The sequence below is a fragment of the Eucyclogobius newberryi genome, unplaced genomic scaffold (genome assembly GCF_026437365.1).
Source record: "Eucyclogobius newberryi isolate DKJ021-1_F unplaced genomic scaffold, fEucNew1.0.hap1 SCAF_42, whole genome shotgun sequence".
Classification (NCBI taxonomy): domain Eukaryota; kingdom Metazoa; phylum Chordata; class Actinopteri; order Gobiiformes; family Gobiidae; genus Eucyclogobius; species Eucyclogobius newberryi.
In genome coordinates, this window is record NW_027316079.1 from 661,704 (window position 1) to 686,878 (window position 25,175).

A 25,175-nucleotide genomic window follows, 5' to 3' on the forward strand; every position below is an offset into this window, starting at 1 on the left:
TGAGTCCTGAAGCTGAGTCCTGAAGCTGAGTCCTGAAGCTGAGTCCTGAAGCTGAGGCCTGAAGCCTGAAGCTGAGGCCTGAAGCTGAGGCCTGAAGCTGAGGCCTGAAGCTGAGGCCTGAAGCCTGAAGCTGAGGCCTGAAGCTGAGGCCTGAAGCTGAGGCCTGAGGCCTGAAGCTGAGGCCTGAAGCTGAGGCCTGAAGCTGAGGCCTGAAGCTGAGGCCTGAGGCCTGAAGCTGAGGCCTGAAGCTGAGGCCCGAAGCTGAGGCCTGAAGCTGAGGCCTGAAGCCTGAAGCTGAGGCCTGAAGCCTGAAGCTGAGGCCTGAAGCTGAGGCCTGAAGCCTGAAGCTGAGGCCTGAAGCTGAGGCCTGAAGCCTGAAGCTGAGGCCTGAAGCTGAGGCCTGAAGCCTGAAGCTGAGGCCTGAAGCTGAGGCTGAGGCCTGAAGCTGAGGCCTGAAGCTGAGGCCTGAAGCTGAGGCCTGAAGCTGAGGCCTGAAGCTGAGGCCTGAAGCTGAGGCCTGAAGCTGAAGCTGAGGCCTGAAGCTGAAGCTGAGGCCTGAAGCTGAAGCTGAGGCCTGAAGCTGAGGCCTGAAGCTGAGGCTGAGGCCTGAAGCTGAGGCTGAAGCTGAGGGCTGATGCCTGAAGGTGAGGCCTGAAGCTGAGGGCTGAAGCTGAGGGCTGATGCCTGAAGGTGAGGCCTGAAGCTGAGGCCTGAAGCTGAGGCCTGAAGCTGAGGCTGAAGCTGAGGCCTGAAGCTGAGGCCTGAAGCTGAGGGCTGAAGCTGAGGCCTGAAGCTGAGGCCTGAAGCTGAAGCTGAGGCTGAGGCCTGAAGCTGAGGCCTGAAGCTGAGGCCTGAAGCTGAGGCCTGAAGCTGAGGCCTGAAGCCTGAAGCTGAGGCCTGAAGCTGAGGCCTGAAGCTGAGGCCTGAAGCTGAGGCCTGAAGCTGAGGCCTGAGGCCTGAAGCTGAGGCCTGAAGCTGAGGCCTGAAGCTGAGGCCTGAAGCTGAGGCTGAGGCCTGAAGCTGAGGCTGAAGCTGAGGCCTGAAGCTGAGGCCTGAAGCTGAGGCCTGAAGCTGAGGCCTGAAGCTGAGGCCTGAAGCCTGAAGCTGAGGCCTGAAGCTGAGGCCTGAAGCTGAGGCCTGAAGCCGAGGCTGAAGCCTGAAGCTGAGGCCTGAAGCTGAGTCCTGAAGCTCAGTCCTGAAGCTGAGGCCTGAAGCTGAGTCCTGAAGCTGAGGCCTGAAGCTGAGGCTGAAGCTGAGGCCTGAAGCTGAGGCCTGAAGCTGAGGCCTGAAGCTGAGGCCTGAAGCTGAGGCCTGAAGCCTGAAGCTGAGGCCTGAAGCTGAGGCCTGAAGCTGAGGCCTGAAGCTGAGTCCTGAAGCTGAGGCCTGAAGCTGAGTCCTGAAGCTGAGGCCTGAAGCTGAGGCCTGAAGCTGAGGCCTGAAGCTGAGGCCTGAAGCTGAAGCCTGAAGCTGAGGCTTGAAGCCGAGGCTGAAGCCTGAGGCTGAGGCCTGAAGCTGAGGCCTGAAGCCGAGTCCTGAAGCTGAGGCCTGAAGCTGAGGCCTGAAGCCTGAAGCTGAGGCCTGAAGCTGAGGCCTGAAGCTGAGGCCTAGGCCTGAAGCTGAGGCCTAGGCCTGAAGCTGAGGCCTAGGCCTGAAGCTGAGGCTGAAGCCTGAAGCTGAGGCCTGAAGCTGAGGCTGAGGCCTGAAGCTGAGGCCTGAAGCTGAAGCTGAGGCCTGAAGCTGAAGCTGAGGCCTGAAGCTGAGGCCTGAAGCTGAGGCCTGAAGCTGAGGCTGAGGCCTGAAGCTGAGGCTGAAGCTGAGGCCTGAAGCTGAGGCCTGAAGCTGAGGCCTGAAGCTGAGGCCTGAAGCTGAAGCTGAGGCCTGAAGCTGAAGCCTGAAGCTGAAGCCTGAAGCTGAGGCCTGAAGCTGAAGCTGAAGCCTGAAGCTGAGGCCTGAAGCTGAGGCCTGAAGCTGAGGCCTGAAGCTGAGGCCTGAAGCCTGAAGCTGAGGCCTGAAGCTGAGGCCTGAAGCTGAGTCCTGAAGCTCAGTCCTGAAGCTGAGGCCTGAAGCTGAGGCCTGAAGCTGAGGCCTGAAGCTGAGGCTGAAGCTGAGGCCTGAAGCTGAGGCCTGAAGCTGAGGCCTGAAGCTGAGGCCTGAAGCCTGAAGCTGAGGCCTGAAGCTGAGGCCTGAAGCTGAGGCCTGAAGCTGAGTCCTGAAGCTGAGGCCTGAAGCTGAGGCCTGAAGCTGAGGCCTGAAGCTGAGGCCTGAAGCTGAAGCCTGAAGCTGAGGCTTGAAGCCGAGGCTGAAGCCTGAAGCTGAGGCCTGAAGCTGAGTCCTGAAGCTGAGGCCTGAAGCTGAGTCCTGAAGCTGAGTCCTGAAGCTGAGGCCTGAAGCTGAGTCCTGAAGCTGAGTCCTGAAGCTGAGGCCTGAAGCCTGAAGCTGAGTCCTGAAGCTGAGGCCTGAAGCTGAGGCCTGAAGCCTGAAGCTGAGGCCTGAAGCTGAGGCCTGAAGCTGAGGCCTAGGCCTGAAGCTGAGGCTGAAGCCTGAAGCTGAGGCCTGAAGCTGAGGCCTGAAGCTGAGGCTGAGGCCTGAAGCTGAGGCCTGAAGCTGAGGCCTGAAGCTGAGGCCTGAAGCTGAAGCTGGAGGCCTGAAGCTGAGGCCTGAAGCTGGAGGCCTGAAGCTGGAGGCCTGAAGCTGAGGCCTGAAGCTGAGGCCTGAAGCTGAGGCCTGAAGCTGAGGCTGAAGCTGAGGGCTGATGCCTGAAGGTGAGGCCTGAAGCTGAGGGCTGAAGCTGAGGGCTGATGCCTGAAGGTGAGGCCTGAAGCTGAGGCTGAAGCTGAGGCCTGAAGCTGAGGCTGAGGCCTGAAGCTGAGGCCTGAAGCTGAGGCCTGAAGCTGAGGCCTGAAGCTGAGGCCTGAGGCCTGAAGCTGAGGCCTGAAGCTGAGGCCTGAGGCCTGAGGCCTGAGGCCTGAAGCTGAGGCCTGAAGCTGAGGCCTGAAGCTGAGGCCTGAAGCTGAGGCCTGAAGCTGAGGCCTGAAGCTGAGGCTGAGGCCTGAAGCTGAGGCCTGAAGCTGAGGCCTGAAGCTGAGGCTGAGGCCTGAAGCTGAGGCTGAAGCTGAGGCCTGAAGCTGAGGCCTGAAGCTGAAGCCTGAAGCTGAGGCCTGAAGCTGAAGCTGAAGCCTGAAGCTGAGGCCTGAAGCTGAGGCCTGAAGCTGAGGCCTGAAGCCTGAAGCTGAGGCCTGAAGCTGAGGCCTGAAGCCGAGGCTGAAGCCTGAAGCTGAGGCCTGAAGCTGAGTCCTGAAGCTCAGTCCTGAAGCTCAGTCCTGAAGCTGAGTCCTGAAGCTGAGGCCTGAAGCTGAGGCCTGAAGCTGAGGCCTGAAGCTGAGGCCTGAAGCTGAGGCCTGAAGCTGAGGCCTGAAGCCTGAAGCTGAGGCCTGAAGCTGAGGCCTGAAGCTGAGGCCTGAAGCTGAGGCCTGAAGCTGAGTCCTGAAGCTGAGGCCTGAAGCTGAGGCCTGAAGCCTGAAGCTGAGGCCTGAAGCTGAGGCCTGAAGCCGAGGCTGAAGCCTGAAGCTGAGGCCTGAAGCTGAGTCCTGAAGCTCAGTCCTGAAGCTCAGTCCTGAAGCTGAGTCCTGAAGCTGAGGCTGAAGCTGAGGCCTGAAGCTGAGGCCTGAAGCTGAGGCCTGAAGCTGAGGCCTGAAGCTGAGGCCTGAAGCCTGAAGCTGAGGCCTGAAGCTGAGGCCTGAAGCTGAGGCCTGAAGCTGAGGCCTGAAGCTGAAGCCTGAAGCTGAGGCTTGAAGCCGAGGCTGAAGCCTGAAGCTGAGGCCTGAAGCTGAGTCCTGAAGCTGAGTCCTGAAGCTGAGGCCTGAAGCCTGAAGCTGAGGCCTGAAGCTGAGGCCTGAAGCTGAGGCCTGAAGCTGAGTCCTGAAGCTGAGGCCTGAAGCTGAGGCCTGAAGCCTGAAGCTGAGGCCTGAAGCCTGAAGCTGAGGGCTGAAGCTGAGGGCTGAAGCCGAGGCCTGAAGCCGAGGCCTGAAGCCGAGGCCTGAAGCCGAGGCCTGAAGCCGAGGCCTGAAGCCGAGGCCTGAAGCCGAGGCCTGAAGCCTGAAGCTGAGGCCTGAAGCCTGAAGCTGAGGCCTGAAGCTGAGGCCTGAAGCCTGAAGCTGAGGCCTGAAGCTGAGGCCTAGGCCTGAAGCTGAGGCTGAGGCCTGAAGCTGAGGCCTGAAGCTGAGGCCTGAAGCTGAAGCTTGAAGCTGAAGCTGAGGCCTGAAGCTGAGGCCTGAAGCTGAGGCCTGAAGCTGAGGCCTGAAGCTGAGGCCTGAAGCTGAGGCTGAGGCCTGAAGCTGAGGCCTGAAGCTGAGGCTGAGGCCTGAAGCTGAGGCTGAAGCTGAGGGCTGAAGCTGAGGGCTGATGCATGAAGGTGAGGCCTGAAGCTGAGGGCTGAAGCTGAGGGCTGATGCCTGAAGGTGAGGCCTGAAGCTGAGGGCTGAAGCTGAGGGCTGATGCCTGAAGGTGAGGCCTGAAGCTGAGGCCTGAAGCTGAGGCTGAGGCCTGAAGCCGAGGCTGAAGCCTGAAGCTGAGGCCTGAAGCCGAGGCCTGAAGCCGAGGCTGAAGCCTGAAGCTGAGGCCTGAAGCTGAGGCCTGAAGCTGAGTCCTGAAGCCGAGTCCTGAAGCTGAGGCTGAAGCTGAGGCCTGAAGCTGAGTCCTGAAGCTGAGTCCTGAAGCTGAGGCCTGAAGCTGAGGCTGAAGCTGAGGCCTGAAGCTGAGGCTGAGGCCTGAAGCTGAGGCCTGAAGCTGAGGCTGAGGCCTGAAGCCGAGGCTGAAGCCTGAAGCTGAGGCCTGAAGCCGAGGCCTGAAGCCGAGGCCTGAAGCTGAGTCCTGAAGCTGAGTCCTGAAGCTGAGGCTGAAGCTGAGGCCTGAAGCTGAGTCCTGAAGCTGAGGCCTGAAGCTGAGGCCTGAAGCTGAGGCCTGAAGCTGAGGCCTGAAGCTGAGGCCTGAAGCCTGAAGCTGAGGCCTGAAGCCTGAAGCTGAGGCCTGAAGCTGAGGCCTGAAGCCTGAAGCTGAGGCCTGAAGCTGAGGCCTAGGCCTGAAGCTGAGGCCTAGGCCTGAAGCTGAGGCCTGAAGCTGAGGCCTGAAGCTGAAGCTTGAAGCTGAAGCTGAGGCCTGAAGCTGAGGCCTGAAGCTGAGGCCTGAAGCTGAGGCCTGAAGCTGAGGCTGAGGCCTGAAGCTGAGGGCTGATGCCTGAAGGTGAGGCCTGAAGCTGAGGGCTGAAGCTGAGGGCTGATGCCTGAAGGTGAGGCCTGAAGCTGAGGGCTGAAGCTGAGGGCTGATGCCTGAAGGTGAGGCCTGAAGCTGAGGCCTGAAGCTGAGGCTGAGGCCTGAAGCCGAGGCTGAAGCCTGAAGCTGAGGCCTGAAGCCGAGGCCTGAAGCCGAGGCTGAAGCCTGAAGCTGAGGCCTGAAGCTGAGTCCTGAAGCTGAGTCCTGAAGCTGAGGCTGAAGCTGAGGCCTGAAGCTGAGTCCTGAAGCTGAGGCCTGAAGCTGAGGCTGAAGCTGAGGCCTGAAGCTGAGGCCTGAAGCTGAGGCCTGAAGCTGAGGCCTGAAGCTGAGGCCTGAAGCTGAGGCCTAAAGTCTGAAGCTGAGGCCTGAAGCTGAGGCCTGAAGCTGAGTCCTGAAGCTGAGGCCTGAAGCTGAGGCCTGAAGCCTGAAGCTGAGGCCTGAAGCCTGAAGCTGAGTCCTGAAGCTGAGTCCTGAAGCTGAAGCCTGAAGCTGAGGCCTGAAGCTGAGTCCTGAAGCTGAGTCCTGAAGCTGAGGCCTGAAGCTGAGGCCTGAAGCCGAGGCCTGAAGCTGAGGCCTGAAGCTGAGGCCTGAAGCCTGAAGCTGAGGCCTGAAGCCTGAAGCCGAGGCCTGAAGCTGAGGCCTGAAGCCGAGGCCTGAAGCTGAGGCCTGAAGCCGAGGCCTGAAGCTGAAGCCTGAAGCTGAGGCCTGAAGCCTGAAGCTGAGGCCTGAAGCTGAGGCCTGAGGCCTGAAGCTGAGGCCTAGGCCTGAAGCTGAGGCTGAGGCCTGAAGCTGGGGCCTGAAGCTGGGGCCTGAAGCTGAGGCCTGAAGCTGAGGCCTGAAGCTGAGGCTGAGGCCTGAAGCTGAGGCTGAGGCCTGAAGCTGAGGCCTGAAGCTGAGGCCTGAAGCTGAGGCCTGAAGCTGAGGCCTGAAGCTGAGGCCTGAAGCTGAGGGCTGAAGCTGAGGGCTTAAGCTGAGGGCTGATGCCTGAAGGTGAGGCCTGAAGCTGAGGGCTGAAGCTGAGGGCTGATGCCTGAAGGTGAGGCCTGAAGCTGAGGGCTGAAGCTGAGGGCTGATGCCTGAAGGTGAGGCCTGAAGCTGAGGCCTGAAGCTGAGGCTGAGGCCTGAAGCTGAGGCTGAGGCCTGAAGCTGAGGCCTGAAGCTGAGGCTGAGGCCTGAAGCTGAGGCTGAGGCCTGAAGCTGAGGCTGAAGCTGAGGCCTGAAGCTGAAGCTGAGGCCTGAAGCTGAGGCTGAAGCTGAGGCCTGAAGCTGAAGCTGAAGCTGAGGCTGAAGCTGAGGCCTGAAGCTGAGGCCTGAAGCTGAGGCCTGAAGCCTGAAGCTGAGGCCTGAAGCTGAGGCCTGAAGCTGAGGCCTGAAGCCTGAAGCTGAGGCCTGAAGCTGAGGCCTGAAGCTGAGGCCTGAAGCTGAGGCTGAGGCCTGAAGCTGAGGCTGAGGCCTGAAGCTGAGGCCTGAAGCTGAGGCCTGAAGCTGAGGCCTGAAGCTGAGGCTGAGGCCTGAAGCAGAGGCCTGAAGCTGAGGCTGAGGCCTGAAGCTGAGGCTGAGGCCTGAAGCTGAGGCCTGAAGCTGAGGCTGAGGCTGAGGCCTGAAGCTGAGGCCTGAAGCTGAGGCTGAAGCTGAGGCCTGAAGCTGAGGCCTGAAGCTGAGGCCTGAAGCTGAGGCCTGAAGCTGAAGCTGAGGCCTGAAGCTGAGGCCTGAAGCTGAAGCTGAGGCCTGAAGCTGAGGCCTGAAGCTGAAGCCTGAGGCTGAGGCCTGAAGCTGAGGCCTGAAGCTGAGGCCTGAAGCTGAGGCCTGAAGCTGAGGCCTGAAGCTGAGGCCTGAAGCTGAAGCTGAGGCCTGAAGCTGAGGCCTGAAGCTGAGGCCTGAAGCTGAGGCCTGAAGCTGAGGCCTGAAGCTGAGGCCTGAAGCTGAAGCTGAGGCCTGAAGCTGAGGGCTGAAGCTGAGGGCTGAAGCTGAGGGCTGAGGCCTGAAGCTGAGGCCTGAAGCCTGAAGCTGAGGCTGAAGCTGAGGCTGAAGCTGAGGCTGAGGCCTGAAGCTGAGGCTGAAGCTGAAGCTGAGGCCTGAGGCCTGAATCTGAGGCCTGAATCTGAGGCCTGAAGCTGAGGCCTGAAGCCGAGGCTGAAGCCTGAAGCTGAGTCCTGAAGCTGAGTCCTGAAGCTGAGGCCTGAAGCTGAGGCCTGAAGCTGAGGCCTGAAGCTGAGGCCTGAAGCTGAGGCCTGAAGCCTGAAGCTGAGGCCTGAAGCTGAGGCCTGAAGCTGAGGCCTGAAGCTGAAGCCTGAAGCTGAGGCCTGAAGCCTGAAGCTGAGGCCTGAAGCTGAGGCCTGAAGCCTGAAGCTGAGGCCTGAAGCTGAGGCCTGAAGCTGAAGCCTGAAGCTGAGGCCTGAAGCCGAGGCTGAAGCCTGAAGCTGAGGCCTGAAGCTGAGGCCTGAAGCTGAGTCCTGAAGCTGAGGCCTGAAGCTGAGGCCTGAAGCTGAGGCCTGAAGCTGAAGCCTGAAGCTGAGGCCTGAAGCTGAGGCCTGAAGCTGAGGCCTGAAGCTGAGGCCTGAAGCTGAGGCCTGAAGCCTGAAGCTGAGGCCTGAAGCTGAGGCCTGAAGCCTGAAGCTGAGGCCTGAAGCTGAGGCCTGAAGCTGAGGCCTGAAGCTGAGGCCTGAAGCTGAGGCCTGAAGCTGAGGCCTGAAGCCTGAAGCTGAGGCCTGAAGCTGAGGCCTGAAGCTGAGGCCTGAAGCTGAGGCCTGAAGCTGAAGCTGAGGCCTGAAGCTGAGGCCTGAAGCTGAGGCCTGAAGCTGAGGCCGAGGCCTGAAGCTGAGGCCTGAAGCTGAGGCCTGAAGCTGAGGCCTGAAGCTGAAGCTGAGGCCTGAAGCTGAGGCTGAGGGCTGAAGCTGAGGGCTGATGCCTGAAGGTGAGGCCTGAAGCTGAGGGCTGAAGCTGAGGGCTGATGCCTGAAGGTGAGGCCTGAAGCTGAGGCCTGAAGCTGAGGCTGAAGCTGAGGCCTGAAGCTGAGGCTGAAGCTGAGGCCTGAAGCTGAGGCCTGAAGCTGAGGCCTGAAGCTGAAGCTGAGGCTGAGGCCTGAAGCTGAGGCCTGAAGGTGAGGCTGAAGCTGAGGCTGAGGCCTGAAGCTGAGGCTGAAGCTGAGGCCTGAAGCTGAGGCCTGAAGCTGAAGCTGAGGCTGAGGCCTGAAGCTGAGGCTGAAGCTGAGGCCTGAAGCTGAGGCTGAAGCTGAGGCCTGAAGCTGAGGCTGAAGCTGAAGCTGAGGGCTGAAGCTGAGGCCTGAAGCTGAGGCCTGAAGCTGAGGCCTGAAGCTGAGGCTGAGGCCTGAAGCTGAGGCTTAAGCTGAGGCTGAGGCCTGAAGCTGAGGCCTGAAGCTGAGGCCTGAAGCTGAGGCCTGAAGCCTGAAGCTGAGGCCTGAAGCTGAGGCCTGAAGCCGAGGCCTGAAGCTGAGGCCTGAAGCTGAGGCCTGAAGCTGAAGCTGAGTCCTGAAGCTGAGGCCTGAAGCTGAAGCTGAGTCCTGAAGCTGAGGCCTGAAGCTGAAGCTGAGGCCTGAAGCTGAGTCCTGTAGCTGAGGCCTGAAGCTGAGGCTGAAGCTGAGGCCTGAAGCTGAGGCCTGAAGCTGAGGCCTGAAGCTGAGGCCTGAAGCCTGAAGCTGAGGCCTGAAGCTGAGGCCTGAAGCTGAGGCCTGAAGCTGAGGCCTGAAGCCTGAAGCTGAGGCCTGAAGCTGAGTCCTGAAGCTGAGGCCTGAAGCTGAAGCTGAGTCCTGAAGCTGAGGCCTGAAGCTGAAGCTGAGTCCTGAAGCTGAGTCCTGAAGCTGAGGCCTGAAGCTGAGGCCTGAAGCTGAGGCCTGAAGCCTGAAGCTGAGGCCTGAAGCTGAGGCCTGAAGCCGAGGCCTGAAGCTGAGGCCTGAAGCTGAGGCCTGAAGCTGAGGCCTGAAGCTGAAGCTGAGTCCTGAAGCTGAGGCCTGAAGCTGAAGCTGAGTCCTGAAGCTGAGTCCTGAAGCTGAAGCTGAGGCCTGAAGCTGAGGCCTGAAGCTGAAGCTGAGTCCTGAAGCTGAGGCCTGAAGCTGAAGCTGAGGCCTGAAGCTGAGGCCTGAAGCTGAAGCTGAGGCCTGAAGCTGAGGCCTGAAGCTGAAGCTGAGGCCTGAAGCTGAGGCCTGAAGCTGAAGCTGAGTCCTGAAGCTGAGGCCTGAAGCTGAAGCTGAGGCCTGAAGCTGAGTCCTGTAGCTGAGGCCTGAAGCTGAGGCTGAAGCTGAGGCCTGAAGCTGAGGCCTGAAGCTGAGGCCTGAAGCTGAGGCCTGAAGCTGAGGCTGAAGCTGAGGCCTGAAGCTGAGGCTGAAGCTGAAGCTGAGGCCTGAAGCTGAGGCCTGAAGCTGAGGCTTAAGCTGAGGCTGAGGCCTGAAGCTGAGGCCTGAAGCTGAGGCCTGAAGCTGAGGCCTGAAGCTGAGGCCTGAAGCTGAGGCCTGAAGCCTGAAGCTGAGGCCTGAAGCTGAGGCCTGAAGCTGAGGCCTGAAGCTGAGGCCTGAAGCTGAGGCCTGAAGCTGAGGCCTGAAGCCTGAAGCTGAGGCCTGAAGCTGAGGCCTGAAGCTGAGGCCTGAAGCTGAGGCCTGAAGCTGAGTCCTGAAGCTGAGGCCTGAAGCTGAAGCTGAGTCCTGAAGCTGAGGCCTGAAGCTGAAGCTGAGTCCTGAAGCTGAGGCCTGAAGCTGAGGCCTGAAGCTGAGGCCTGAAGCCTGAAGCTGAGGCCTGAAGCTGAGGCCTGAAGCCGAGGCCTGAAGCTGAGGCCTGAAGCTGAGGCCTGAAGCTGAAGCTGAGTCCTGAAGCTGAGGCCTGAAGCTGAAGCTGAGTCCTGAAGCTGAGTCCTGAAGCTGAAGCTGAGGCCTGAAGCTGAGGCCTGAAGCTGAAGCTGAGTCCTGAAGCTGAGGCCTGAAGCTGAAGCTGAGGCCTGAAGCTGAGGCCTGAAGCTGAAGCTGAGGCCTGAAGCTGAGGCCTGAAGCTGAAGCTGAGGCCTGAAGCTGAGGCCTGAAGCTGAAGCTGAGTCCTGAAGCTGAGGCCTGAAGCTGAAGCTGAGGCCTGAAGCTGAGTCCTGTAGCTGAGGCCTGAAGCTGAGGCTGAAGCTGAGGCCTGAAGCTGAGGCCTGAAGCTGAGGCCTGAAGCTGAGGCTGAAGCTGAGGCCTGAAGCTGAGGCCTGAAGCTGAGGCTGAAGCTGAAGCTGAGGCCTGAAGCTGAGGCTGAAGCTGAAGCTGAGGCCTGAAGCTGAGGCCTGAAGCTGAGGCTTAAGCTGAGGCTGAGGCCTGAAGCTGAGGCCTGAAGCTGAGGCCTGAAGCTGAGGCCTGAAGCTGAGGCCTGAAGCTGAGGCCTGAAGCCTGAAGCTGAGGCCTGAAGCTGAGGCCTGAAGCTGAGGCCTGAAGCCTGAAGCTGAGGCCTGAAGCTGAGGCCTGAAGCTGAGGCCTGAAGCTGAAGCTGAGTCCTGAAGCTGAGGCCTGAAGCTGAGTCCTGAAGCTGAGGCCTGAAGCTGAGTCCTGAAGCTGAGGCCTGAAGCTGAAGCTGAGGCCTGAAGCTGAGTCCTGTAGCTGAGGCCTGAAGCTGAGGCCTGAAGCTGAGTCCTGAAGCTGAGGCCTGAAGCTGAAGCTGAGTCCTGAAGCTGAGGCCTGAAGCTGAAGCTGAGGCCTGAAGCTGAAGCTGAGGCCTGAAGCTGAAGCTGAGGCCTGAAGCTGAGGCTGAGGCTGAAGCCTGTTACCTTTGCCACTTGTGGTCGTCCAAAGCAGGCAGCGTAGTGCAGAGACGAGGACCTCTGCCCTCTGTTCACGTCAGCTCCACGCTCACACAGAAACTCCACCTGAAGTCAGACATATAGTCACTGAAACGTCACTGAAACGTCACTGAAACGTCACTGAAACGTCACCAACACAGCCGCAGTGACAGGATGAAACAGATATTTACCATCTCCTGTGTTCCGAAAGCTGAGGCCCAGTTCAACAGCGTTTGACCCACGTCGTCCATGAAGTTGACCTCAAACGCTGAGACAGAAGAAACACATGACTGACCTGCACATTTATGCTCATAAATATCATAAATATCATAAATGTCATAAATGTCATAAATGTCATAAATATGAGTCGTACGGTTCATTCTCGTTAGAGGTTCATGAGTCTTATTGCCCAATGAGGTTTGGGCCATGTTGACAAAAATATATATAATTATAATATTTTTAATGCAAGACTAAATTTGCCACGATTTAGTCATATCTTAATTTTGATAAGTCTTTATTGTATGTCCCATTGTCCTTTGCAGATGTCCCCACATGGACGTGTCTGAAGTGTCTCACCTCCAGTGTCGATGGCGTCGATGAGCGCGTCCGTGTCTTTGCTCCTGATGCAGTCGATGAGTTGCCGGTGCGATCGCTCTCCAGACGAGTCCAGCCTCCTCAGGCCCGGGATGCGGCCCGTGGACCCGGCCGTGGACTTGGGCAGCGCCTTCCGGCCCTCGAACAGAAGCACCAGCAGCAGGTCCACCAGGCGCATGGTGTCCAGGACGCAACGCTCGTCCCCTCCAAGGGCCGCCTCCATGGAGTCAGGCAGGGCGGAGCGCAGCAGGTCCTGAGGGGGAGGAGGAGAGAGAGGGGGGGAGGGGGAGGAGAGAGGGAGGAGAGAGGAGAGAGGGAGGAGAGAGGGGGAGGAGAGGAGGGAGGAGAGAGGAGAGAGGACGGAGGAGAGAGGGAGGAGAGAGGAGAGAGGGAGGAGAGAGGAGAGAGGGAGGAGAGAGGGGGAGGGAGGAGAGAGGGAGGAGAGAGGAGAGAGGGAGGAGAGAGGAGAGAGGGAGGAGAGAGGGGGAGGGAGGAGAGAGGGAGGAGAGAGGAGAGAGGGAGGAGAGAGGAGAGAGGGAGGAGAGAGGGGGAGGGAGGAGAGAGGGAGGAGAGAGGAGAGAGGGAGGAGAGAGGAGAGAGGGAGGAGAGAGGGGGAGGGAGGAGAGAGGGAGGAGAGAGGAGAGAGGGAGGAGAGAGGGGGAGGGAGGAGAGAGGGAGGAGAGAGGAGAGAGGGAGGAGAGAGGAGAGAGGGAGGAGAGAGGGGGAGGGAGGAGAGAGGACGGAAGAGAGAGGAGAGAGGGGGAGGGAGGAGAGGGGGAGGGAGGAGAGAAGGAGGGAGGAGAGAGGGAGAGGAGGACAGAGAGGGGGAAGGAGGGAAGAGGAGGAGGAGCAGAAGAAAAAGGAATTGACGACCCAATTTAGGCTCAAACTTGCGATGGATGGATCTACGTCACTGCTTTGAGCGTTCAGCACGTTCAGCACGTGAAGCTGCACGTACATGAGTGACCAGTGGTGACCCTCTGCACAGCGTGGACAGCAGGCTCACGATGGTGGACACTTGGTTACTGAGTTTAGAGTCTGGAGCCGAGGGCGTGGCCCCCGTGGACGCCCGGCCCGGTTTACACGCCGAGTTGGGGCCGGAGGGAGCTCCGCCTCCTGCCGCCGCCATCCTGGACAACAGCTCCTCCGACAGGCCGTGTTTGGCCAGAGGAGCCGGGTCCACGCCGCGGCGAGTGAAGCGGTCAGCGAGCGAGGCGAAGCAGCGCAGGGCTCCGTCCGAAACCTGAGGGACACGGGAACCAGACTTTAGGAAACCTCAATTACCCGGTGGTCAGAGTTACCCGGTTACCCGGTGGTCCTGGTCAGAGTTACCAGGAGGTCAGAGTTACTCGGAGGTCAGTTACCCGGAGGTCAGAGTTACCCGGAGGTCAGTTACCCGGAGGTCAGTTACCCAGAGGTCAGAGTTACCCGGTTACCCGGTGGTCCTGGTCAGAGTTACCAGGAGGTCAGTTACCCGGAGGTCAGTTACCCGGAGGTCAGTTACCCGGAGGTCAGAGTTACCCGGAGGTCAGTTACCCGGAGGTCAGAGTTACCCGGAGGTCAGTTACCCGGAGGTCAGTTACCCAGAGGTCAGAGTTACCCGGTTACCCGGTGGTCCTGGTCAGAGTTACCAGGAGGTCAGTTACCCGGAGGTCAGTTACCCGGAGGTCAGTTACCCGGAGGTCAGTTACCCGGAGGTCAGAGTTAGCTGGTGGTCAGTTGCCCAATGGTCAGTTGCCCGGTGGTTAGTTACCCGGTGGTCAGTTACCCGGTGGTCAGTTACCCGGTGGTCAGAGTTAGCCGGTGGTCAGAGTTAGCTGGTGGTCAGTTGCCCGGTGGTCAGTTACCTGGTGGTCAGTTACCTGGTGGTCAGTTGCCCGGTGGTCAGTTACCTGGTGGTCAGTTACCTGGTGGTCAGTTGCCCGGTGGTCAGTTGCCCGGTGGTCAGTTACCCGGTGGTCAGAGTTAGCCGGTGGTCAGAGTTAGCTGGTGGTCAGTTGCCCGGTGGTCAGTTACCCGGTGGTCAGAGTTAGCCGGTGGTCAGAGTTAGCTGGTGGTCAGTTGCCCAATGGTCAGTTGCCCGGTGGTCAGTTACCCGGTGGTCAGTTACCCGGTGGTCAGAGTTAGCCGGTGGTCAGAGTTAGCTGGTGGTCAGTTGCCCGGTGGTCAGTTACCCGGTGGTCAGAGTTAGCCGGTGGTCAGAGTTAGCTGGTGGTCAGTTGCCCGGTGGTCAGTTACCCGGTGGTCAGTTAGCCGGTGGTCAGAGTTAGCTGGTGGTCAGTTGCCCGGTGGTCAGTTGCCCAGTGGTCAGTTGCCCGGTGGTCAGTTACCCGGTGGTCAGAGTTAGCCGGTGGTCAGAGTTAGCTGGTGGTCAGTTGCCCGGTGGTCAGTTAGCCGGTGGTCAGAGTTAGCTGGTGGTCAGTTGCCCGGTGGTCAGTTGCCCGGTGGTCAGTTGCCCGGTGGTCAGTTACCTGGTGGTCCTCGTGCTTGAGCAGGCTGGACAGACTCTCCACACACGTCTCCAGTGAAGAGTCCTGAGGTTCCATTTTGCTGCAGAGACGAGACACGACGGCCATGGCCGAGTGCAGCGTGTCCTTGTGGACCAGGTGTCCACTGTCCCGGATGAAGCTGAGGACGCAGTTCAGTCCTCCAGCTTCAAACACGGCCCCCGACTCCCGAGTGCAGATCAGCTCCAGCACCTGACGGAGGAGGAGGAGGAGGAGGAGGAGGAGGAGGAGGAGGAGGAGGAGGAGAGAAGAGGAGGAGAGGGAGGAGGGTCAGAAGAGAACCAGAACTGATGAACCGTTTGTCTCAAGTCTCTGGGCCCCCGAGAGGCTCCACCCTCGCTCCTGAAGCCTCCACCCTCGCTCCTGAAGCCTCCACCCTCGCTCCTGAAGCCTCCACCCTCGCTCCTGAAGCCGCCACCCTCGCTCCTGAAGCCTCCACCCTCGCTCCTGAAGCCTCCACCCTCGCTCCTGAACCTCCACCCTCGCTCCTGAAGCCGCCACCCTCGCTCCTGAAGCCTCCACCCTCGCTCCTGAACCTCCACCCTCGCTCCTGAACCTCCACCCTCGCTCCTGAAGCCGCCACCCTCGCTCCTGAAGCCTCCACCCTCGCTCCTGAGCCTCCACCCTCGCTCCTGAAGCCGCCACCCTCGCTCCTGAAGCCTCCACCCTCGCTCCTGAGCCTCCACCCTCGCTCCTGAGCCTCCACCCTCGCTCCTGAGCCTCCACCCTCGCTCCTGAGCCTCCACCCTCGCTCCTGAGCCTCCACCCTCGCTCCTGAAGCCTCCACCCTCGCTCCTGAAGCCTCCACCCTCGCTCCTGAAGCCGCCACCCTCGCTCCTGAACCTCCACCCTCGCTCCTGAAGCCGCCACCCTCGCTCCTGAACCTCCACCCTCGCTCCTGAACCTCCACCCTCGCTCCTGAACCTCCACCCTCGCTCCTGAACCTCCACCCTCGCTCCTGAGCCTCCACCCTCGCTCCTGAGCCTCCACCCTCGCTCCTGAGCCTCCACCCTCGCTCCTGAAGCCGCCACCCTCGCTCCTGAACCTCCACCCTCGCTCCTGAACCTCCACCCTCGCTCCTGAACCTCCACCCTCGCTCCTGAACCTCCACCCTCGCTCCTGAGCCTCCACCCTCGCTCCTGAGCCTCCACCCTCGCTCCTGAGCCTCCACCCTCGCTCCTGAGCCGCCACCCTCGCTCCTGAGCCGCCACCCTCGCTCCTGAGCCGCCACCCTCGCTCCTGAAGCCGCCACCCTCGCTCCTGAAGCCTCCACCCTCGCTCCTGAAGCCTCCACCCTCGCTCCTGAAGCCTCCACCCTCGCTCCTGAACCTCCACCCTCGCTCCTGAACCTCCACCCTCGCTCCTGAACCTCCACCCTCGCTCCTGAACCTCCACCCTCGCTCCTGAACCTCCACCCTCGCTCCTGAGCCTCCACCCTCGCTCCTGAGCCTCCACCCTCGCTCCTGAGCCGCCACCCTCGCTCCTGAAGCCGCCACCCTCGCTCCTGAAGCCTCCACCCTCGCTCCTGAACCTCCACCCTCGCTCCTGAACCTCCACCCTCGCTCCTGAGCCGCCACCCTCGCTCCTGAAGCCGCCACCCTCGCTCCTGAAGCCGCCACCCTCGCTCCTGAAGCCGCCACCCTCGCTCCTGAACCTCCACCCTCGCTCCTGAACCTCCACCCTCGCTCCTGAACCTCCACCCTCGCTCCTGAACCTCCACCCTCGCTCCTGAACCTCCACCCTCGCTCCTGAGCCGCCACCCTCGCTCCTGAAGCCGCCACCCTCGCTCCTGAAGCCGCCACCCTCGCTCCTGAACCTCCACCCTCGCTCCTGAACCTCCACCCTCGCTCTTGCAGCCTCCGTACCTTGACGCATTGCTCGGCCAGGTCTCGGCTGGTGCGGTTGTTCAGCTCCACCACCACCAGCCGGTTGCACAGAGCTTTGATGGCTCCTTCCACTCCCACGATCCTCCTGGTGCACTCGGCCGACACGTCCAGGTAATACGTGATGGCCCGAGCAGTGACCTCCAGCACGTTGTCTGGAGCGCTCTCGTCCAGGAAGATCTTACAGAGCGCGGGCAGGAAGGTGCGAGGAGGACATCTGGAGGAGAGACATGAGGAGGAGAGGCAGGGGGAGGAGGAGGAGGAGAGGCAGGGGGAGGAGGAGGAGGAGAGACATGAGGAGGAGAGGCAGGGGGAGGAGGAGGAGGAGAGGCAGGGGGAGGAGGAGGAGGAGGAGAGACATGAGGAGGAGAGGCAGGGGGAGGAGGAGGAGGAGGAGGAGGAGATGTTTGTACAGTTCTAAACAGCAGTTTTTTATGCAGAAAAAACATGATATTTTGTTCATATTTTATTGTGGAAAAAGATTCAGTCGTTTCCTCTGGATCTGCAGAGGCATTCTCAGATTGACAATGACTCGAGTCCAGATGAAACAACTGGATCTGTGTCTACATGGCCCCCTGCTGGACACATGAGGCATGACACCCACATGTGTTCTTGTTATTCCTGTTCACATTCCGTTAACGCCACACGGTGGACAAACCACGCCACTGCATCAGACGCTGAGGCTGAACACAAACTGCAGATGGTTTAAGAGCTGCACCTCCCTGACTGCACCTCCCTGACTGCACCTCCCTGACTGCACCTCCCTGACTGCACCTCCCTGACTGCACCTCCCTGACTGCACTATGCAATACCTCTGAAGTACTCCCATATTTATACTTTTGAGATATGACACAATAAGTTCAGTTGTGTTAAACCAAATATGTTCAGGGCTTATTTCAGTCAGACTAATGTAAAACAAGGATAAACTGCAGCCCTGTTGTTTTCACACTATTTAATCCCGTTTTGTCTCAGATCCGCTCCACGTCTTCAGCGCCTCACACAGGTGTAACGCTCCTGAAATGCTGCGTGTCTTACGTCTCGAAGCAGCGGTCCACGTTGTCGGACATGAGCAGTAACATGCAGAGCTGCTCCAGAGCAATGAGCTGCATGTCCCGCTCGTCCCCCTGTCCCATCTGCAGCCACTCCAGCAGCGTGTCCGGGTCCACGTCCGCCATCCTGCCTCTGACACGGAGAGGAGGTGAGAGGAGGAGAGGAGAAGAGGAGGAGGAGGAAAGAAGAGGAGAGAGGAGGAGGAGGAAAGAAGAGGAGAGAGGAGGAGGAGAGAGGAGGAGGAGGAGGAGGAGGAGAGAGGAGGAAAGAAGAGGAGAGAGGGGGAGAGAGGAGAAGAGGAGGAGAGGAGAGGAGGAAAGAAGAGGAGAGAGGGGGAGGAGGAGAGAGGAGGAGAGGAGAGGAGGAGGAGAGGAGGAGGAGAGAGGAGGAGAGGAGAGGAGGAGGAGAGGAGGAGGAGAGAGGAGGAGAGGAGGAGAGAGGAGGAGAGCGGGTGAGAGGAGGAGGAGGAGGAGGAGGAGGAGGAGGAGGAGGAGGAGGGCGCGGGTGAGGAGGAGAGCGGGTGAGAGGGTGAGGAGGAGAGCGGGTGAGAGGAGGAGGAGGAGAGCGGGTGAGAGGAGGAGGAGGAGGAGGAGAGCGGGTGAGAGGAGGAGGAGGAGGAGGAGAGCGGGTGAGAGGAGGAGGAGGAGGAGAGCGGGTGAGAGGAGGAGGAGGAGGAGAGCGGGTGAGAGGAGGAGGAGGAGGAGAGCGGGTGAGAGGAGGAGGAGGAGGAGAGCGGGTGAGAGGAGGAGGAGGAGGAGAGCGGGTGAGAGGAGGAGGAGGAGAGAGCGGGTGAGAGGAGGAGGAGGAGGAGAGCGGGTGAGAGGAGGAGGAGGAGGAGAGCGGGTGAGAGGAGGAGGAGGAGGAGAGCGGGTGAGAGGAGGAGGAGGAGAGAGCGGGTGAGAGGAGGAGGAGGAGAGAGCGGGTGAGAGGAGGAGGAGGAGGAGAGCGGGTGAGAGGAGGAGGAGGAGAGCGGGTGAGAGGAGGAGGAGGAGAGCGGGTGAGAGGAGGAGGAGGAGAGCGGGTGAGAGGAGGAGGAGGAGAGCGGGTGAGAGGAGGAGGAGGAGAGCGGGTGAGAGGAGGAGGAGGAGAGCGGGTGAGAGGAGGAGGAGGAGAGAGCGGGTGAGAGGAGGAGGAGGAGAGAGCGGGTGAGAGGAGGAGGAGGAGAGAGCGGGTGAGAGGAGGAGGAGGAGAGAGCGGGTGAGAGGAGGAGGAGGAGAGAGCGGGTGAGAGGAGGAGGAGGAGAGAGCGGGTGAGAGGAGGAGGAGGAGAGAGCGGGTGAGAGGAGGAGGAGGAGAGCGGGTGAGAGGAGGAGGAGGAGAGCGGGTGAGAGGAGGAGGAGGAGAGCGGGTGAGAGGAGGAGGAGAGCGGGTGAGAGGAGGAGGAGAGCGGGTGAGAGGAGGAGGAGAGCGGGTGAGAGGAGGAGGAGAGCGGGTGAGAGGAGGAGGAGAGCGGGTGAGAGGAGGAGGAGAGCGGGTGAGAGGAGGAGAGCGGGTGAGAGGAGGAGAGCGGGTGAGAGGAGGAGAGCGGGTGAGAGGAGGAGAGCGGGTGAGAGGAGGAGAGCGGGTGAGAGGAGGAGGAGAGCGGGTGAGAGGAGGAGGAGAGCGGGTGAGAGGAGGAGGAGAGCGGGTGAGGAGGAGGAGAGCGGGTGAGAGGAGGAGGAGAGCGGGTGAGGAGGAGGAGAGCGGGTGAGGAGGAGGAGAGCGGGTGAGAGGAGGAGGAGAGCGGGTGAGAGGAGGAGAGCGGGTGAGAGGAGGAGGAGGAGAGCGGGTGAGAGGAGGAGGAGGAGAGCGGGTGAGAGGAGGAGAGCGGGTGAGAGGAGGAGGAGGAGAGCGGGTGAGAGGAGGAGGAGGAGAGCGGGTGAGAGGAGGAGGAGGAGAGCGGGTGAGAGGAGGAGGAGAGCGGGTGAGAGGAGGAGGAGGAGAGCGGGTGAGGGGAGGAGGAGGAGAGCGGGTGAGAGGAGGAGGAGGAGAGCGGGTGAGAGGAGGGGAGGAGAGCGGGTGAGAGGAGGAGGAGGAGGAGAGCGGGTGAGAGGAGGAGGAGGAGGAGAGCGGGTGAGAGGAGGAGGAGGAGAGCAGGTGAGAGGAGGAGGAGGAGAGAGCGGGTGAGAGGAGGCGAGGAGGAGGAGAGCGGGTGAGAGGAGGAGGAGGAGGAGAGCGGGTGAGAGGAGGAGGAGGAGGAGAGCGGGTGAGAGGAGGAGGAGGAGGAGGAGAGCGGGTGAGAGGAGGAGGAGGAGAGAGCGGGTGAGAGGAGGAGGAGGAGAGCGGGTGAGAGGAGGAGGAGGAGGAGAGCGGGTGAGAGGAGGAGGAGGAGGAGAGCGGGTGAGAGGAGGAGGAGGAGGAGAGCGGGTGAGAGGAGGAGGAGGAGGAGAGCGGGTGAGAGGAGGAGGAGGAGGAGAGCGGGTGAGAGGAGGAGGAGGAGGAGAGCGGGTGAGAGGAGGAGGAGGAGAGCGGGTGAGAGGAGGAGGAGGAGAGCGGGTGAGAGGAGGAGGAGGAGGAGAGCGGGTGAGAGGAGGAGGAGAGCGGGTGAGAGGAGGAGGAGAGCGGGTGAGAGGAGGAGGAGAGCGGGTGAGAGGAGGAGGAGAGCGGGTGAGAGGAGGAGGAGAGCGGGTGAGAGGAGGAGGAGAGCGGGTGAGAGGAGGAGGAGAGCGGGTGAGAGGAGGAGGAGAGCGGGTGAGAGGAGGAGGAGGAGGAGAGCGGGTGAGAGGAGGAGGAGGAGGAGAGCGGGTGAGAGGAGGAGGAGGAGGAGAGCGGGTGAGAGGAGGAGGAGGAGGAGAGCGGGTGAGAGGAGGAGGAGGAGGAGAGCGGGTGAGAGGAGGAGGAGAGCGGGTGAGAGGAGGAGGAGAGCGGGTGAGAGGAGGAGGAGGAGAGAGCGGGTGAGAGGAGGAGGAGAGCGGGTGAGAGGAGGAGGAGAGCGGGTGAGAGGAGGAGGAGAGCGGGTGAGAGGAGGAGGAGAGCGGGTGAGAGGAGGAGGAGAGCGGGTGAGAGGAGGAGGAGAGCGGGTGAGAGGAGGAGGAGAGCGGGTGAGAGGAGGAGGAGAGCGGGTGAGAGGAGGAGGAGAGCGGGTGAGAGGAGGAGGAGAGCGGGTGAGAGGAGGAGGAGAGCGGGTGAGAGGAGGAGGAGAGCGGGTGAGAGGAGGAGGAGAGCGGGTGAGAGGAGGAGGAGAGCGGGTGAGAGGAGGAGGAGAGCGGGTGAGAGGAGGAGGAGAGCGGGTGAGAGGAGGAGGAGAGCGGGTGAGAGGAGGAGGAGAGCGGGTGAGAGGAGGAGGAGAGCGGGTGAGAGGAGGAGGAGAGCGGGTGAGAGGAGGAGGAGAGCGGGTGAGAGGAGGAGGAGGAGAGAGCGGGTGAGAGGAGGAGGAGGAGAGAGCGGGTGAGAGGAGGAGGAGGAGAGAGCGGGTGAGAGGAGGAGGAGGAGAGAGCGGGTGAGAGGAGGAGGAGGAGAGCGGGGAGAGGAGGAGGAGGAGAGCGGGTGAGAGGAGGAGGAGGAGAGCGGGTGAGAGGAGGAGGAGGAGAGCGGGTGAGAGGAGGAGGAGGAGAGCGGGTGAGAGGAGGAGGAGGAGAGCGGGTGAGAGGAGGAGGAGGAGAGCGGGTGAGAGGAGGAGGAGGAGAGCGGGTGAGAGGAGGAGGAGGAGAGAGCGGGTGAGAGGAGGAGGAGGAGGAGAGCGGGTGAGAGGAGGAGGAGGAGGAGAGCGGGTGAGAGGAGGAGGAGGAGGAGAGCGGGTGAGAGGAGGAGGAGGAGGAGAGCGGGTGAGAGGAGGAGGAGGAGGAGGAGAGCGGGTGAGAGGAGGAGGAGGAGGAGAGCGGGTGAGAGGAGGAGGAGGAGGAGAGCGGGTGAGAGGAGGAGGAGGAGGAGAGCGGGTGAGAGGAGGAGGAGGAGGAGAGCGGGTGAGAGGAGGAGGAGGAGGAGAGCGGGTGAGAGGAGGAGGAGGAGGAGAGCGGGTGAGAGGAGGAGGAGGAGAGCGGGTGAGAGGAGGAGGAGGAGAGCGGGTGAGAGGAGGAGGAGAGCGGGTGAGAGGAGGAGGAGAGCGGGTGAGAGGAGGAGGAGAGCGGGTGAGAGGAGGAGGAGAGCGGGTGAGAGGAGGAGGAGAGCGGGTGAGAGGAGGAGGAGAGCGGGTGAGAGGAGGAGGAGAGCGGGTGAGAGGAGGAGGAGAGCGGGTGAGAGGAGGAGGAGAGCGGGTGAGGAGGAGGAGAGCGGGTGAGAGGAGGAGGAGAGCGGGTGAGGAGGAGGAGAGCGGGTGAGAGGAGGAGGAGAGCGGGTGAGAGGAGGAGAGCGGGTGAGAGGAGGAGGAGAGCGGGTGAGAGGAGGAGGAGGAGAGCGGGTGAGAGGAGGAGGAGGAGAGCGGGTGAGAGGAGGAGGAGGAGAGAGCGGGTGAGAGGAGGAGGAGGAGAGAGCGGGTGAGAGGAGGAGGAGGAGAGAGCGGGTGAGAGGAGGAGGAGGAGGAGAGCGGGTGAGAGGAGGAGGAGGAGGAGAGCGGGTGAGAGGAGGAGGAGAGCGGGTGAGAGGAGGAGGAGGAGGAGAGCGGGTGAGAGGAGGAGGAGAGCGGGTGAGAGGAGGAGGAGGAGGAGGAGGAGGAGGAGGAGGAGGAGGAGGAGGAGGAGAAGAAGGAGGAGGAGGAGGAGAGCAGGTGAGAGGAGGAGGAGGAGGAGGAGGAGGAGGAGGAGGAGGAGGAGGAGGAGGAGGAGGAGAAGAAGAAGAAGGAGGAGGAGGAGAGCAGGTGAGAGGAGGAGGAGGAGGAGGAGGAGGAGGAGGAGGAGGAGGAGGAGAGCGGGTGAGAGGAGGAGGAGGAGAGCGGGTGAGAGGAGGAGGAGGAGAGCGGGTGAGAGGAGGAGGAGGAGAGCGCGGGTGAGAGGAGGAGGAGGGCGCGGGTGAGGAGGAGGAGGGCACGGGTGAGGAGGAGAGCGGGTGAGAGGGTGAGGAGGAGAGCGGGTGAGAGGAGGAGGAGGAGAGCGGGTGAGAGGAGGAGGAGAGCGGGTGAGGAGGAGGAGCGGGTGAGAGGAGGAGGAGAGCGGGTGAGGAGGAGGAGAGCGGGTGAGAGGAGGAGGAGAGCGGGTGAGAGGAGGAGGAGAGCGGGTGAGAGGAGGAGGAGAGCGGGTGAGAGGAGAGAGGAGGAGAGCGGGTGAGAGGAGGAGGAGGAGGAGAGCGGGTGAGAGGAGGAGGAGGAGGAGAGCGGGTGAGAGGAGGAGGAGGAGAGCGGGTGAGAGGAGGAGGAGGAGAGAGCGGGTGAGAGGAGGAGGAGGAGGAGGAGAGCGGGTGAGAGGAGGAGGAGAGCGGGTGAGGAGGAGGAGAGCGGGTGAGAGGAGGAGGAGAGCGGGTGAGGAGGAGGAGAGCGGGTGAGAGGAGGAGGAGAGCGGGTGAGGAGGAGGAGAGCGGGTGAGAGGAGGAGGAGAGCGGGTGAGGAGGAGGAGAGCGGGTGAGAGGAGGAGGAGAGCGGGTGAGAGGAGGAGGAGAGCGGGTGAGAGGAGGAGGAGAGCGGGTGAGAGGAGGAGGAGGAGGAGAGCGGGTGAGAGGAGGAGGAGGAGAGAGCGGGTGAGAGGAGGAGGAGGAGGAGAGCGGGTGAGAGGAGGAGGAGGAGAGCGGGTGAGAGGAGGAGGAGGAGGAGAGCGGGTGAGAGGAGGAGAGCGGGTGAGAAGAGGAGGAGGAGGAGAGCGGGTGAGAGGAGGAGGAGGAGGAGAGCGGGTGAGAGGAGGAGGAGGAGGAGAGCGGGTGAGAGGAGGAGGAGGAGAGCGGGTGAGAGGAGGAGGAGGAGAGCGGGTGAGAGGAGGAGGAGGAGAGCGGGTGAGAGGAGGAGGAGGAGAGCGGGTGAGAGGAGGAGGAGAGCGGGTGAGAGGAGGAGAGCGGGTGAGAGGAGGAGAGCGGGTGAGAGGAGGAGAGCGGGTGAGAGGAGGAGAGCGGGTGAGAGGAGGAGGAGAGCGGGTGAGAGGAGGAGGAGAGCGGGTGAGAGGAGGAGGAGAGCGGGTGAGGAGGAGGAGAGCGGGTGAGAGGAGGAGGAGAGCGGGTGAGGAGGAGGAGAGCGGGTGAGAGGAGGAGGAGAGCGGGTGAGAGGAGGAGGAGAGCGGGTGAGAGGAGGAGGAGAGCGGGTGAGAGGAGGAGGAGAGCGGGTGAGGAGGAGGAGAGCGGGTGAGAGGAGGAGAGCGGGTGAGAGGAGGAGGAGAGCGGGTGAGAGGAGGAGGAGAGCGGGTGAGAGGAGGAGGAGAGCGGGTGAGAGGAGGAGGAGAGCGGGTGAGGAGGAGGAGAGCGGGTGAGGAGGAGGAGAGCATTAAAACAGATGAACATCAGAAAAGTGATTATTTTTGGACTTCTGTTTGAATGTCTTGTTTTCATGAGTTCATTTGGTCCAGACTAAACGACAGTGTTTGATCATCATCTCGTCACAATAAGAATCATATTTGATCATGATATTAGTGCTACAAAGATCACACATGGAGACGTGACGCTCACTCTGTGGCTCACCAAACCTCCTCGGTCACATGACTCTCACCTGGCTCCCCGTTGGCTGCCGCGTCTGGCTCAGCGCCCAATCACAGCTCGGGATTCGGACTCTTTATGGGATTCATCCACCCAATGGGACGGCGCGGAGGCACAGTGGCTCACGGGGGATTCTGGGACATGTAGTTTTCCCGCCTGCAAAACACACGACCACAGTCACCATCAGAGATCCACCTGGAGCACGTCACCACCTCACGAGGCCCGTCACCATGACGATACGCAGCATTTCATCCTATTTTAACAGAAGATTTGAGCTGTAGACGGTCGAATGAGGAACTTGTATCGACGGCCTTCACATGAGAACAGACCCTGTTCTACAGCCGCTCCACAGCCGCTCCACAGCCGCTCCACAGCCGCTCCACAGCCGCACCGCCGCGGGCGAAGCGTCCACTTTACATTCAAAGTCTATAGTAACGACGAGCGCGTACGAGGCGACCAAAGTGACCAAAGTGACCAAAGTGACCAAAGTGACCAAAGTGTCGTGCTCAGATATGTTCAGCTGCAGCCAATCAGAGACGACCCGGAAAAAGACCCAAAACAAACCCACGAGATAAAAAAAAATCCTTAAGACGCAGCTCTTGGAGCAAATAATGATATTGACTAAACTGCTCAGCTCTGAAGTATCTGCAGGTCCCAGACGGGCCCCGGGGCCCATCAGGGGCCCATCACCTCCACTTATGGACTTTGTAAAGTTAATAAACCAAAGCCATGATCCAACATTAAACTCCATTTACACCACGAGAAAAGCAACACAGCACAACTCCTCCACTGAGCACGTGCAGGACGACTCTCCTCCACTGAGCACGTGCAGGACGACTCTCCTCCACTGAGCACGTGCAGGACGACTCTCCTCCACTGAGCACGTGCAGGACGACTCTCCTCCACTGAGCACGTGCAGGACGACTCTCCTCCACTGAGCACGTGCAGGACGACTCTCCTCCACTGAGCACGTGCAGGACGACTCTCCTCCACTGAGCACGTGCAGGACGACTCTCCTCCACTGAGCACGTGCAGGACGACTCTCCTCCACTGAGCACGTGCAGGACGACTCTCCTCCACTGAGCACGTGCAGGACGACTCTCCTCCACTGAGCACGTGCAGGACGACTCTCCTCCACTGAGCACGTGCAGGACGACTCTCCTCCACTGAGCACGTGCAGGACGACTCTCCTCCACTGAGCACGTGCAGGACGACTCTCCTCCACTGAGCACGTGCAGGACGACTCTCCTCCACTGAGCACGTGCAGGACGACTCTCCTCCACTGAGCACGTGCAGGACGACTCTCCTCCACTGAGCACGTGCAGGACGACTCTCCTCCACTGAGCACGTGCAGGACGACTCTCCTCCACTGAGCACGTGCAGGACGACTCAGACGCACGTCTGCTGCTGAGTGTATTTAGTCCGGTCCGTTTGTCTTTCTAATGTTCACGCGCTCAAATTCTGCGTCGGGCGCGATTCGGCCGCAGCGGTTTGTACGAGGCTTAAAGCCGCTCCGAGGCCCTTCTGAAGCCGCTCCAAGGCCCTTCTGAAGCCGCTCCAAGGCACTTCTGAAGCCGCTCCAAGGCACTTCTGAAGCCGCTCCAAGGCCCTTCTGAAGCCGCTCCAAGGCCCTTCTGAAGCCGCTCCAAGGCCCTTCTGAA

The 25,175-nt window shown here is 61.2% G+C and overlaps 1 protein-coding gene across 3 annotated transcripts in view; it reads right to left on the reverse strand.

Annotated features, from left to right (window-relative positions):
* hectd1 (HECT domain containing 1) overlaps window positions 1-25,175 on the reverse strand; it is a 65,646-nt gene that overhangs the window by 39,006 nt on the left and 1,465 nt on the right. For all 3 annotated transcript variants that reach the window (XM_072464251.1, XM_072464253.1, XM_072464252.1), the window contains exons 2-9: window positions 23,528-23,670; window positions 17,039-17,185; window positions 15,986-16,220; window positions 14,085-14,312; window positions 12,572-12,856; window positions 11,596-11,866; window positions 11,211-11,287; window positions 11,008-11,106 (exon numbers count right to left, since the gene is read on the reverse strand). In XM_072464251.1, the coding sequence (XP_072320352.1) occupies window positions 11,008-11,106; window positions 11,211-11,287; window positions 11,596-11,866; window positions 12,572-12,856; window positions 14,085-14,312; window positions 15,986-16,220; window positions 17,039-17,178 (1,335 nt within the window). In that variant the 5' untranslated portion in view covers window positions 17,179-17,185; window positions 23,528-23,670. The remainder of the gene's footprint in view (window positions 1-11,007; window positions 11,107-11,210; window positions 11,288-11,595; window positions 11,867-12,571; window positions 12,857-14,084; window positions 14,313-15,985; window positions 16,221-17,038; window positions 17,186-23,527; window positions 23,671-25,175) is intronic.